General features: G+C 35.2%; 1 protein-coding gene across 1 annotated transcript in view; it reads right to left on the reverse strand.

Annotated features, from left to right (window-relative positions):
• SPATA17 (spermatogenesis associated 17) overlaps nucleotides 1-15,917 on the reverse strand; it is a 92,493-nt gene that overhangs the window by 43,055 nt on the left and 33,521 nt on the right. The window contains exon 6 of the mRNA XM_050894797.1: nucleotides 11,190-11,313. Within this exon, the coding sequence (XP_050750754.1) occupies nucleotides 11,190-11,313 (124 nt within the window). The remainder of the gene's footprint in view (nucleotides 1-11,189; nucleotides 11,314-15,917) is intronic.

Genomic DNA, 15,917 nt, shown 5'->3' on the forward strand with positions numbered 1-15,917 from the left:
GCCATCTACTGTCATTGTCATAATGGAAAAGATCAGCTTTGTAAAAAAAATCAACTCGAAATTCACTCCTTTTCTCACTGGATTGAGAAAAATCCTTGTAATTATACCATTTAGTATCTTAGAATTTGTAACACCAGAAGTTACCTACAACAATATATCAGAAGACAGGAGAAGCTCTTCTTAACAGATAGAGATGGAAATCATACGGAAATTTCCTTTGTTAACGAAATAATTGCTAAATAGAGAATTCATTCGCTTCTCCAAAAATATGTGCAACTAAACAATGTAACATTTCATTGCTTTTCATTGTTTCTTGCATCTGTTGCATTGTGCTTACATGTGAATCTTCCCTCACAGACATATATTCTGACAGATTTATTAAACAATTTGCTGTAGTAAACCTATAGGATTAGACAATGACTAAAAACTCGAAAAGTGGCAGTATGTTTAACAAAGCAGTCTTCAAATGAGACCAGTAAACAATGAGGTGAAGGTTTAATGAACAGTCATAGTATTGTATACAGGAAAGAATAAAGAAGAGGGAACAGAACCATGTTAGTCAGATTAGTAAATGTAGTCAGAAATGAGTAGAAAAGAATGATGTAGTAAGAAAAAATGAAAAGAAAACAATTTTATTTAAAAATTGTTGAAATAGAAAAACTGAAAGCAAAGAAAACAATAGATGGGGGAAGATATACAGTTTTCATGATGTCTGTTGCAGGACAGACACAATTCCCAAATTAACAGTATATATTAGATACTAAACAAAAGCACTGAATATTGAATAAACTGTGCAAGTTAATGAAAGAACTTTACCATTATACTATTCACTTGCCTAAGAGCTGAAAAACAAAAGAATTGGTGTGTACATCACTCATCTTGAAGTCTCATTAAAGCAAGGATACCATCAGTGCCACTTCTTAATCAACAGGAAGATTTGCTGTTGAGAAATGTACGGTATTTTATCTTCATGACTTCTCCCATGCCATTCCTAACCTCCCTCTTCTTATGCACTTATCTCTTATTTAGCATGTACTTCTTCTGATATAATAGTTTCAAAAATTACCTGAGCAAGACTGTACATCACATCAAACTTGTATAAACACCAGATGGACTACTACACATCAACCAAATTTATCCCAGTAACAATTTCAGGGATGTCAGTGGAGTTCCACTCTGTGCAAGTCTGTGTGAATGTGGCTCTGCATGTGAGCTATTTAGTTGATATTTGCACTACATTGTAATTTCCTTGCAATATAGATTCTTTCTTAAATGCATGTACCACATCATACACAAAGCCAACATTCAATATATAACTCACTCTTACCAGTTTTCTGACCCTGCAGCTATCCAGCCCTCTTGCTACCCCAATTGACAGTAATACACAAAATGTGGTCGTGTTTTTCTAAGATCTCAGCATGTACACTTTTGATAGATCACACAGCTTGTCCTTTAAACTCTGCCAGTAATCCTACCCACAGGAGTTGAGCAAGAAGTTTGTTGTCTAGAAAAAATCCACACAAATAGAGATTATGCAATTCAGATGCTGAAAAAGACAGTGTAAGTACAGGGACCTTCTAGCTAGTGACTAATGCTAGATGACTAATGCTAGATGCAGAGATGCTAAATGCTGTAATACATGGTAGATACAGAGATGCCACTATGCTATAATAACATATGCTTAGTATGAGTGACACAGCTAGTAACAAGCTATTTAGAAGAAGCTCTGAGAAATATGGCCATGTCTACATGGATATGCCTTTAAAAACTGAGCTTGCATAGTATCAATCACAAACCAGCACTCAGACTTTACATCTTGTTGTGTGTTGAGCTCTTTCTAATGACAGACGATTTTTCAGTGTAAACTCTTTCTCATTTCTTTGCAGTTATCCAGTTATCAAACAAACTGAAATGATTTTATAATAAGCAGCCTTTAGGAAAAACAGAGTTTGCAATACTGTCACAGAAAATGCTTAAAATTATTAAATTTGTTCTATTTTTAAGTTAATTCACTCACTACCTTTAAAAATAGGATGCAAATATCTTCTTTTCCGGGAATTGTGGCAAAAGGAGAAATTATTGGTTTCTGTTGGAAGCACTTTCACTTGCCAGTTGTGCTAGAATGAGACTTATGAGAAGCGTGAATGGGCAGGAAGTACTGTTCACTGACACTGGGGAGAAATATATTTGAAATGGTGCACAGCCATCTATTTCTTATAGGAGGTAGGTTATGGTGTCAACAGATAGCACTTCCCCACCCTCTTCCCATCGCTCCGTAACCTACGGAATTACCCTTTTCTGGGCATGAAGATCACCACACTTGCCATCTTAGTTTTGGCTTTGATTGTACTTGCCCTCTCTAGGGAGACAACCACCCCTTCTTAGAGAAAAAGAAAGGCTGATTGAAAAGGATATGAGCAAAACTGGAAAATCTATGGAAGTTGTAAACTTTGTTACTAAATGGTTTTGGCAGAGTGTGCACCACATAGATTCTGGAGGTTTATGCTGGCTTCCAGGACTTGCTTTCACTTTACATCACCATGATACTGTGTTGAGTGGCAGAATTACAGTCCTTAGTGTTCCCCAGGATGAATAATCCAAAGGGCAAGACCTGGGCTCAAATTGTAACAGAATGAAAGATTTTTGATTGTGTGTGCAAATCACTTAAGGGTCATTTTTGGAATTCAGTCCTAGTGGAACTAACCTTCTAGACATAAACATTTTTCTTTGTTCAGGTGCAATGTCTTCCAGAATCACAAACAGCTCAGCTACAGGCTGCTTTCAGTTTACCTTACTTTGTCCTTCTTTTTGACAGAGACATTAAGCAACGTTAACTGAGATTCCTTTCAAGTGAACTGAGATTGTGTGTCTAGTGCCCCATGAGGCACCAGAGTTGAATGATTTTCCTATAGTGAATACCTGTGAATAGACTGATACATCTGGCTTCCAATGTGGAAGTGAATACACGAAGAAGGCTTGCTGATCAAACATACCTGTCACAAGTACTGTAAGAAGGATTTAATGTAAATTAAGAATCCTTTGGAAATAATATTTTATAAAAACAGAACACTGCAGCATGAAGTGCTTTATATACTAATGCTATTTAAATGTAGCTGCAAGCCTGCCTGAGAGCTAGGAAAGCTCACTCTCTCCTCTTTAATTTAAATGGGATTTTATATGGTACAAGCTTTGGAAGGTACTCAGAAATATCTGACTTCTTGGCAGAGAAGTGATGAGTGGATATTAAACACCCATGGATAGGTGGGGATGTTCAGTGATTGGGGCACCTACATTAAAAAAAATTAACCATTTTAGTTCATCTTCAGGAAGTATTAGTACTTATAATGAATGATAATTTCATCCCCTGAATGTTTTAGAGACAGGATAATAAAATTACAACAGTTAAGAGGGAGGAAATAAAATGTAAAAGGTAAGAGCTAATTCATTCTTTATGCCAGCTCAGTCCTTGGCCTTTCCTGAACAGACACTGCCAATAGTAACAAACTATGTAGAATCATTTTTGTGATGTGGACTGTTCACTCTGGACTAAGCTCAAACGACCAAACTTGCAGCCTTGTCTCTTAAACTGTGGATCTGAAGATCAAAGGCCAGAGCTTTATCCACTGAGTCCTCACCTTTGTAAGAATAAAACTGCCAGGTGTCCAGAGACAGAGTGGGTGTCGAACAGTGTCATTTTAGACCAATTGTTTTTCAGGTTCTTACAGGACAGCACATTAGGTTAGAAGCATATTAATCAGTTGTGTCTTCTGAATATTCATTAGCCTGCTCCAGGAAGGATTTTGTGGCTTTTTTTTTTGTCCTCACTTAGAACATTAACACCTGATGTAAGTGCAGTAACTTCAACAGAATTAACTCCTGATTTCCAGTAGTGTAAAAAGGGGACACACAGAGTCAGTGTAATGTTTATGAATTGCCATCTCTGTTGACAGGAAAAATGTAATAAAAAAATACCTTAGCATTGAATAGAATTTGAATTTAAAATATTTTACTCTATGAACTGTCAAACATGAAATAATGACTGATACAATTGATACAAGTGAATACAATTTTAAGTTCTACGATAACTACAGAAAATGAAAACGAAACTGGCCTGAAAAACAAAAGCTGAGAAGTAACCTTGGGGCATGTTTTTGCTACCTTTATACTCAAAAGCCCTAATCCAGAGTCCACAGAAGTTTGCCAAATGACTCCCATTACCCTAAAGTGGAATTGCTTATGGAGTATGGGTGTTACACAGAGAGAGTAAGAATGGAAAAACTTGGTTCTTATTGCTGAAATTAGAACTTTTCCCTGTTACTCACTTGATGGCAACATTTCCTTCCTCCTCACAGAACATTATTCTTAAGGTGTTTTTTTTTTAAATTGTTTTCTATAGTGCTAAACTATTAAAGAGTTATTGTCTCACATGTTTATGTCTCCCTGGATAGGGTTATCTCAGTCAAGACTAGTTCCATTAAAAATACTTCCTTATTTTATAGCACCAGCTATTACATCCCTACAAGTAATCCTTCCCAATGCATTAGTTCAATGGGAATAAATATGGGCAAATATCAGCCACGTATCTAAACACATTAGCCTTGCCTCAACAGGGAGGCGATGACACACTTGAGCAGGCACTGAAAACTGAAGGAACTACCGCAATCCAAAAAGATAACTCATGTCTTGTTACTGGCAGTTACTAAAAGAAATGTCAGAGATTTTGTAACTTTTACAACAAAAAGGGCCTATTATTACACATGGGCTTTGTTCTTTTCTTGCAGCTCTAAATTACCTAGGAGCTTATGAGCAGTATCTGTTCACAAACTGCCAAAGGATATCAGGAGAAATTGTCACCCTGCTAAAGTGGGCTGAAAAGTGACAGACTTTACTGTTGCTTGGAGTGGAAGAGGCAATCCGCAGAACCTCACCAAATTGTGGAGAAAGAATAAAGCACTTTGCAGTTGCATATTCTCCTGTGATGGAATACCAGAGACAGGATATGCTATGAAATGAACATGCTGCAAAACAATACTGCAAGGAGAATGAGTGAACTTGGTCTTCCAAGGAAGCATAATTTGAAAGCTAGTGTTGTGGGCCTCGATCTCTTATCACTCTCCTTCTGTTTAGGTGATTCCTTCTCTGAGTATTAAGAGAGACATGAATTGGAGGAATACAGAGGCAAAAAGCGAACACCTGAATAATCCCAAAATGGAAAGCTCTACACCAAAAAACTACAAGTCCTTCAATTACCGATTGCTGGAAACTGGGAGAGTATTCCTGGCATGTCCGTATATTGCCCCATTGCCCCATTGCCCCATTTTATTCCTCTTCCCTAGGCACATGCTGTTGGCCACTGTCAAAGATAGGATGCTGGGCCAGAGGAGCTTTCAGTCTGACTCAGTCAGATCTTCTAATTGATCAGGGCCCAAAAGAAAGATGATTCTGTATAAAAATCAGGAGTAGGCATACACACACAACTGCATGATTAATTTTTCTCAAGGTCTCAATAGTTAAAGCATTCAGATAGAAAAGAAGATCCCACAGAACAGAGGACCAGTATTAGCTCATCTAATCTCAGCATGATTTATCACAGAGCAGGAAGTCCACGTTTGGAAATGAGGCTGGACTCAGTCCACCACCCAGAGCAATGAGAAGCTTAAGTGATGCATGCATAACATCACATTCTCAATAATGTCAAAATACGTTTTGTAATTGTGTGACAAAGCTCTCAATATTTTGTAGACATTATATCACAAAGAACTTTGGCTTTCTGGACTAGTTGTACATTCATTTTCTCTGACAAAAGGTAAATGTGGTTTATCTGTTTAGAAACAGAAGAAAGTTGGAGAAAAGACAATTAAAATTCTCTTTTACCTCACCCAGTACTGTTTGCTATACGGGAAAAAACTATAGAGTAAATGGAAAAGATCTGTTGCTCTGCTAATTCTCCAATCCTTTTCTCAGTGACAGGAGAAACTGTAATAGTAAAAGGCTTTTTCAGCTGTGGCACTGTGAAGACTCTTTCCGTAGGAATCTTTTCCTGATCTCAATGACTTTACGAGACACACACCACTCTGCTCCTTCCACCACTTCTGCCGCTCTGGGTCCTTTCAGTTACCACTGCCTTCTGCTCCCCACCATGCTGTGGACTTGCAGGTCCTCCACCTGGGCAGCAACAGTAGTGTTAGCAGCAGCTGACACACTTGCTCCCACTCACAGACTCACCTCAGCATTGCCGCTTGCTCTGTCAGCAGATACTTAAACAATACAGATCTGCATTCTAGCTTGATACTGGATCTTTGGATTTAGTTTATTATGTACCTAATTCTAATCATCATTGTAAGACAAAGACCAACTGCAAAATTCGTTGGAAGGTTGGAAATACCAATGACAGGAATCGTGCGACCACGTGTTCCAACAAATGTGGGCTCTTCATACCCACTTTGTAAAAAGTGCCATCAATGTATTCAGAGATTCTATCTTTCATTGACTTTAAAGGCCGTTTGTCAGCACTTTGCAAAGGATGGCCCTTACTACAAACGTCAGCCTTGTGAATATGACAAAGAAAGAGCAGCAGTGAGAATCTATTCAATTATAGTGAATTTTGTTAATACAGAAAGGGAAACTACAGGGATATAGAAGGATAATCTATGTAGGTAAACATGTTTATAATAGAAAACCACATTTAATAAGTAGTTCATTTATTAATGACAACTAAAAAAAAGGATCATTACTACTGTAGTGGAAATAGCATACTGTGTTTATGGACTAATAAAAAAAAATTAATGATTATAAGTTTCATGCCTCAATAAGAAATTACAATGCAGTTCATGATGAAACAGATAAAAACAATGAAAAAATACATCTGCACTGTTATTTCTATTGTGTTACCAATAAGAAATGACAAGAAATATTCTTAACAAAGGCAAAGGTTTGTTAAATATGTACTGCAATTTTTATCATGTTCATCATAAAGTCAGAATTTATCAGACTGTTAAGGTAAAAACAGACAAGGAAAACATTGTTATATATATATATAAATTTTAAAATCTGAAATATAGAGAAACGTATTTTTAAAATGGAATTTAGTTTGGAAGCCCCACAGTTGCCACCTCACAGATTTATTTCTTGCTGTATTTTACAGTGGAATCTCTTGCAACAGCAACCAGTAGGTGGAGCAGACAATATAACTTATCATGTGATAAGAAGGGCATGGACTTGACTGTTGGGCTTTTTTTCATAATTACAGGAATTATGTAGGAGAAATTTCCTTCAAACAAAAGAAGCTCATGTGTGTAAGATGTTACTTGATTAGTTATTGATATTACTGGCATATATAGCAAGTTAATTAAAAGCTCAATATTTCATAACCATGAAGTTTTAGAGCTCATGCTTTATTTCTCCAGACATTATTTGGCAACTAACTTAATTTAAATCAAATAAAAATTTACTGTCTTTTTTCAAGCCCACTCTTATGCCTACAAATAGGGTTATATTTGTGTTGCATGGGTATTACTGGTACTACGGGAAAAAATATGTAGCTGGTTTTTAGTAAAGCAAAAAACTGTTTTGAAGTTGGCAGGATGCATAACATTGTACTTTCACAGAAAGACAGTCAATAATTGTATTATTAATAAAAATTATTAATATATATTAATAACAGCAAATTAACATTACTACTGTTAGTATTATTGATTATGCAAATATCCGAACTTATTTAACTTTCTTTTCTTTAAACTTCTTTGCTAAAATACTAACATTCTTTTATTCAAATGAACTACTTAGTTCTTATGTGGATTAAAATGTTTGTGTAAATGCTATGTATTTCTAGAAGTAGCAATGAGAAATAGTCATATTTGGATAAGTTTCTATGGCAAAATACACTCAGTCAACTGTTTGCAAGCAATACAGGAAAATTGTAAAGTATAGTATAATACCATACATTTTTTATCATCCAATGACTTCCCTGAATTGTCAGTTTCATAGCAATGGTACTGAATACACATAACTCCCTCCCAGAAATGTGGGGAACTGCAGACAAACCAACTTAAACGTAGGTATGCCTATATAATATTTTGTAGGCGGATCAAACTCCTTGTTCCTGAGTTTAAAGCATGCACACACTTATTCTGTCCATATTTTGAGCTGACTAGGAGCTGTGTAACTGCATTAATTCTTGAGCTAATATACCGTGGCTCTCAACAGGTCTAATTAGTTTGGGTTCAGCCCCATGTTATAGCTCCAGATTGGCTTGGAAAGTAATCAAAACAAGCTCACATCTGTCTATATAAGACTATGTGTATATACCTGGTACCCGTAACAACAAATAATGCATACTAATTCAGAGTTTGATATCCATTTCTTCCTCTTTTTTTTTTTTCTTTATAAAGGTAACAGTTTATGGAAGAAATAAATGCTTGAATAGCAAGTTCATGAAAAAGACAAAACATGTTGACTTCATCATAGGCGATGCTATTATATACACACTAGACACCCCTGTACATTCATGACACTAGCATTCTTAAGTTTTACTTTTTGAAATGTAAAACAATGCTAGCAGTTAGGAATGGGCACAACCTTACATATATATATATAATCTGTGGAATAAGAAGAGCAAATTCTGCAATCAATACAGGATTCATAGACTTTAAGGCCAGAAAGGATCACTGTATCATCTGCTACATTGTGCAATTCTACAATGTTTGATCATCTCCCTGTTTAACTTGTAACACACTTCTGAGATGGGTTTCTCGGCTTCAGCTTGTAGGGAGTGGAGAATGGAATGTGACATGCCTTTTTTTACTAAAATTGAGGAGCAACAACTCCTTAATTCCTTTCTATCAATAAGCAAACACCCTTTTCTCATCCTTTTTACCTGTAGTAAAACAAAAAGATTCGAAACTATAGGTTATATTTGAAACAATTATTGCAAATACAGATTTTGCAACGCTGTCCATATAACCTGCCTGAACATCTGCAGCCTTGATGCATGAGGTGGCTCAGCTCCATCATTGCACCTCGCTATGCATGGCAGGAAGGGGAGGAGATTGTAGCAAACTTTAGCAGATCATCTCTACAACTTATTGGGCTTTAGTTAATACATGACTCTACAATAAGTCCAGCTCATCAAGCTCCTCTCTTCATTTGCTATGCCCCCTGCTTACAAATTATATTTTTTCCTTAACTCACTCAAAAGTGTTGACTTTTGCTGCCTGTTTCTACTGAGACATGAATGGACCTTGCTCAGTAATCCAATTAACTATCCTTTGAAGGCAGCAAGACGCAGCTGTAGTCAGATCAGAAGACCAGGCATATACAGAGTAAAATGTCAGACACAGAGCATCAAACCAGTATATTCTGCACTGAAATAATTTGCCCTGTATCTTAGAAAGATATCAAATTCTATAACTATGTGCAATTGCGGAATACAGATTTTGATTGCCATAAGTAGTTTAGTTCATATACATCTTTGCTGGTTTTCAGGTTGTCTGTAGGTGTGGCACTGATTTACACTCCTTCATGTTTCAAAATACTACATGCAAAAGAAGATGGTTCTCGGAGCACAGTTCTGTGATAAAGGAAAAATTCTGTGGGCTCTGAGCCCCAGTATTCACAAACCATCTCAGCAAACAAAACCAAGCATATTTTTGTTCTGCAAAACACTGCTAGCTAAATTCTAATTCTGTAAAATTAGAAACCCAAATCCATCAGAACATAATAGTTACTGCTGCCCTCTACCAGCAGTCCTCCAGGCAGATGGCTGAAATGAGGCACTACTTGCCATTCCTTAAAAACGTGTTACAGCTTGCTAAACCAGTATCATCAGAAGTGAACTAAGTTTACTAAAATCTTTTTAGACTACAGGTCACTCAATGTCTCTAACCAGACAATTTTTATACTCCAGGTAAACATATTAATGTTTATGCATTTGTTTACTTAAATTGTTCTGTTCAAAACAAGAATTCCCCATTTTCTACAGTTTAAAACAATATAAAAACACTGCGCAGATTATTCTTCATATTCTAGATCTACATCTGGACAAATCAATTATTGTGAGCTAATTTCAGTTATTAACTAGCTCCCCTGTCTAAAAGCCACTCAGAAAACTTTTTATGCTATTTTTTACTAATATTTTACTATGTTTTTATTTTTGCAAATAAAATTACTTAAATTTGATTTACAAATTGAGTTTTTATAACTGATATCCAGTTGATTAAACTATATTTCCATTTCTTGGATAGATCACAAATGATTCCCAAACAGAGGGAAAGATTAAATAATTAATCAGTCACTAAGTGTCATGGTATTTTTCCTGCATTCTTTAGGATTAACAGTTCTTACACACAGGTTATAATTAGCAACCTATGAAAAGCAAGCATTTAGTTCATACTAGCATACCCTGATTGCACATTAATTCCTTATTCATTTGAAGAACAACCAGTCACCAAACATTTATGGACACAAAATCTTTTTTTTTTTACAAAAGTTCACAAAAGGGGACTAAAAAAAAGGCAAACCCATAAGCTTTACCAATCATATCAATTTTGTATAAGATATATCTACTGCCATATTCACCTGTCTGTAAAGCAGCTTACGTAAGAAAGCTTGAAAAAATATACCACTTTTATCAATACAAAACAAATTAATCCGTAAATATTTAAAATTTATGAGGCATTTCTAGGTGAAAACAATCATGCTAAATAAGCTGATTCAGGCAGTTCTAGGAAAAGCTTTAGCTGAAAACCTGCATTTACAATCTATCCTAGAAACAAGAAGAACATAGCACCAATCCAAGCATTAGCTCAATTAAAAAAAGGAAAAAAAATGAAATCCCTTCTCAGCTTAATAACTTGTTAGTTCTTGACAAGTGCAACAACACAACAATAAGCCAGTCAAAATGAGTTTTTAAAGCGAGGTTATGCCCTTCGTGTTGTGTTATCACAGTGGCAGATCAAACTGCTGACTTGGACTCTTTCTGCCAGCAGTGCTGATGCTGCCTCTATGAAGCTGCTGTCACAGAATAGTCATGGTACCTGCTCTTGCCTATAGAAAAGCACTAAATTGAACTCGAAGTAGTGTCTTTGTGATATCTTTTCAACAAGTCATGTCCCATTCAGCCTGCTAGTTTATCTCTGTCAGGCTGGGGGCCCAAGTGGTTTGCATGAGCTGTCAGGGACAGGTACACCAACCTGCTCAGTGCTAAGGAGGTAATGCATCTTTCGGGCTTGGTATTTCTTTTCCTTTTCTTTCTTTTCTTGGTCTTTCCTTTTCTTTTCATTTTCCTTCATTTCTGTGTACTCTTGGAGTTCACTCCTGTAATAACATAAGTCTGCTAATTATATTACAACAATAAAAGACGTGCTAATGTTTTATTTTACTTTAACCCTTTTACAGCTTCACAGTGTTCTGCTATCATGTATTAGCAGTATACTGACACCACTGGAATACAAAATTACAGTTCGTTCAGTTCCACAGCAGCAGGATTCTACATCGATATAACTGTGAAGAGACAGGATTAAAATGATAAAAACTATAAACAGTATATTAGTTCATATTGTTTACTCCTTTGAAGACTATGTCAACCTACGTATTTTTATAGCTTGATAAAATGGCATTCATAGATGTCCTTTTTTTGTCTCTAAAAGTCTTTTTAGTTTGAATTTCTTTAAGCAGAAGTTATTATAATTTAGTGATTTTCCTGCAAATGGTTTCAAAATAAAAGTTGTTCACTTATGTTTCAGCTAGTGCCTTGCAACACCTCCTTCTGATCTGCAACCAGGGGAGACCTTATGGAATGAGAGAGGATAGTAGACACAGGATAAGAGTTGACATCCACTCCTAGATCCTTAAGCCTTTTGTAAGGTTGAGAATGTAGGCATAAAGAAGAACTGGATGTAAACCTTTTATCCATCCTTAAGAGGAGTTTCCATAGCATTAGGCTTCTTGGACAGGTCACTTTCTACTCTGGTCTGATAGCAATGGTACAGGTCACCACAAGAAACAAGAACATAACTGCCTCATGAGCCACTGCATGACAGAGGTTTGCAAACACATAGTGTCATCTAAATGGGTGGGTCTGTGTATTCAACAGGTCACAGAAAATTCTTTCATTGTAAAAGAAATAAGGAACTGTACCTAATACCAGCTCTCGAAGAATGGAGAAAACTCATGATTTTAACTGAATGTTTAGAGGAAAACTTTAACAGAAAATGGGCATAGATTTCCTCCTCGATGGCTTTTTTTCATAAAGCCAGGCTTGCCATAAATTATGCAAACAGTGGAGTGAATTAATGCTCTATAAGAAACAAAATTCCGTGCTATTGTGCACAGTGCACGTGTATGGAGTTTTTTTGACCCAGTTAAAAAAGGTTAGTTTGATTAACATTTGTTATTTTTGTTATTAAGAAATGGCTAGTCCAAATTAACCTGTGTGCCAAAGACACCAAGCATATTCAGTCAAGCACTGAGATTGTTTAAAAGTTAATTAAGTGAGTAAATTCTAGTCTTTATTTTTTTTAAGCATGTATGTATATGATAAAATAAAAAGCAAAGAAAAATATACTATTCACATATCTGGATAATTCAAATATTCTCACAAAACAGATTATTTAGAGAGTAAATTAATAGTCTCAGTTGTTTCATGAGTACCAAATAAGACACTCTAGGACAAGGGTCAAATCCTGTCAAAATATGCACATGAATAAGTTTGCTGATATGAATAATCCCATGGGAAAGTCATATTGCTCCTGAAAGTGTTTTTAAGATTGTGACTCAGACTTATTCTTAATATTTTAATTATCATAATGCTAAATTAGTTCATCAAAATATGTGAAAGAGCAATAATTTCTTTATAAATATGAACACTATGAAATCACATTCTTAAATAAAGTTGCAGTGTAGGATTTTTATTTGTTTCATGCTATCTTTCAAGTTCTTATCAACTAAAATAAGTAAAATGTTAAGTAATTAAACATGTTTTATTTCAAATGTAAAAGAAAAAATAGAATGAAAAGGAAATAAATTAAAGATCAGAAAAGATGTATAGGTCTGTTTCAATCTCTGGAAATATTTTTTGTTTCAGTTTACTGTTAAAGGCTGCTAATACAATATTTCATACAAGGTTACTTATGAAGCACGCTGACGTTTAAAAATCACCATGCTATGCTTTTGCAGCAGTGTAATTTTTTTCCAACATAAGATTAAATTGCAAAATAAATGAATTACTTAGAGTGGCATGGCCCCCATTTTGCCACCCTTCTCTTGAAAATTGCTTATTAATATGAAAAAAGAAGTTGGAAAATAGCCTGTTTTACTTTATGCATAGCGTTTTGGGGCCTCAAAGCCTGCAGAGCCGGACTAGCTGCACATTTTAGATTGTGTTGGCAAGCGGGGACGATGACCTTTCTGACCTGCATCTCAAGGCTATTATTAATCGCTAAGTAACCTGGTAAAGCCAAACAAATTTGTTTCCATTGAAAGGATCTCTATCTGTGTCTGAGAATTTGTGCTGTACCAAACAAACCTCATTAACTGTGTCCATTTTTGACAAAGAACTAGGAGTTGGAGAGATTGGCGACCTTTCTTTGTCCTTAAGGTACAGATTTCAGAGTCACTGCATGTAGGCACATAAGCATTTTTACTTGGAAACTCTTTGTTCTATATCAATCAATCATAAACAAATGAATAAATAGACAATGCATATAGTATCAACTTTGTTCTTTTATTTTATGCCACTTTACCTTCAATATCAGAGTGTATGATCCATGTTTTACATATTTAATACTATTTCTTGTTCTTTTTGATTACAGAGTCCTCTATTCAGCTTTAGTACCGCTATCTATAACTGATGAAATGTCTATCAACATATTACTACAGTTTATTCATGTTCTTTTATACTCATGTACTTCTTCCCAACAGTGGATATGGAAACTTTGTTATTTAGAACACAACTGGTGATGAAAACCCCCAAATAATGATAAAAATATAACTTGGTATTACAGATGTAATGATAATAGGATGCAAAATGTTTCCCATTTTCATTAATCTGAATTTACCAGATTACTTTGAAAGAATGATTAATAATCATTATTTGCTGAAATTAAATGAAGTCTAAAATACATGTTGAAGTTCAATGTAATTCATGATCTTTTTAGACAGTACTATCATCCAAATCATCATGATCCTTCCTGATTATCACATCCTCACTAATGTTGTACCATAATCCATTTGAAATTTTGAGGTTTTTTAAGCAGTTACAAATAATTTTCAACATACTTTTGCAGCCTACGCATTTTGTCAGTTGTGCTAAAATATTTCCATCATGCATTATACTGCTCTGTACAGTTGTACAGAACATGCAGACAATTCTGTCTCAGGGATAATAGCTCCCACGATGATTCTCTCCTGAGAGGCAGCACAAAATAAGGGGTATGTAGTAGTCCAAACATTGCTTGACTGGAAAGCATAGATGTTTTAGCATAAATATAGATTTATTCTAAAGCTATTTGAACCTGAAACTTTCATCTCTTTTACAATACTTTCAAGAATTTGAATAGGAGCAACAAAAGCAGAGAATCTAAAAGTAGTTGGATATGAATATACTATTTCACACATTAGCAGATTAATACTAACACGTTATGCACTGTGCAGGGGGTTTCACTGTTACCATACAGAAAAATGTGTATAAGCATAACTGATACTAAAGACATAAACTTATACTTCAAAATAGAGTTAGACTTCCAGATAGCTTACATGTAAATGTGTTTATTGAGAAGTTTCATGCTCGTGACCTTCTACATGTATGCCTTCCCAGAGAAAATAAATCCAAATTCCATTAAAGTCAATTGAAAATTCATTGAAATTAAATGATCTTTGGATTAAACCCTTACACTTACTGCCAGTCTTCTCTTTGTTCATACTTATCTTAGGTTCATTGAATAGTTCGCAATCTTTTCTTGGGACTATATGATATTACGAATACTAGCTACGATGCATGATACTCTGTGGACTCTGGACCAAATTTTCTTCAAGATGAACCTTTCATGGTTCAGTGTGAAGTGGGAGAATTGAATATGGGCAAATTGTTTGGCCTGCGTTTTTGAAGCTTCACCAAATTTTTTGGGAGAAAAAGAGTTCTGTAAATGCAAAACATGTTTTAGGTTAATTAATAATCTTGTTCTATTTTTATAAATTATCTGTCTGTTGCATGCTCATAGTTGGAATAGTACTGCTTGTTAAACTGTTATAACTGAAAAAGCGGTTAATTTTTTTAGCACATGATTTTTCATTATCTTAAAGCTTATTTCAGTATACTAACAGCATCTATTGCATCTTGTACAAACCTGGCTTCCCATATAAGCTTAGTCCAATCAGAGTTTCTCCCATACAGATTTTTATGGAATACCCTTGTAGAAGGAATACATGTACGTTTTGACAAATGTAGTGTCTTATCATGATCTGAAAATTGTTCAACAGATCAGAAGAATATCAACATTTATTAGGACAAGTTTAGGATGCATTCATTTGTTAAAAAAGTGAATATACTCGGTAACACAAAGTGTGTTTTCCTTGTCATAGGGAATGTTTTGTGTAATTGAAAATAGGCATAGGATTATCAACGTACGTGCTGAAAGCCCACAATTAAGAATGATCTTGTGTAACAAATATGTGAAGTAGCTATTGATTTGTTTATGATAAAATTATTTGCTTTGTATAGTTTGAAAATAAAACATTTTCATATGACAAGGTAACTTATTGTTATTCTGCTACTTCATTATGCAGTAGGCAGTGGTGTTGGTTCCAGCTATGAGATGCAAATTCGGTTGACAGTGCTCCTGCTGTCTGTATAAAGGTTAAAAATACACATATAATATTGTTCCTGGCACTTTTGGAAAGGTCTTCAAGTGATGATTTCAGCA

Source organism: Gymnogyps californianus, chromosome 3, assembly GCF_018139145.2.
Source record: "Gymnogyps californianus isolate 813 chromosome 3, ASM1813914v2, whole genome shotgun sequence".
NCBI classification, from domain to species: Eukaryota; Metazoa; Chordata; class Aves; order Accipitriformes; family Cathartidae; genus Gymnogyps; species Gymnogyps californianus.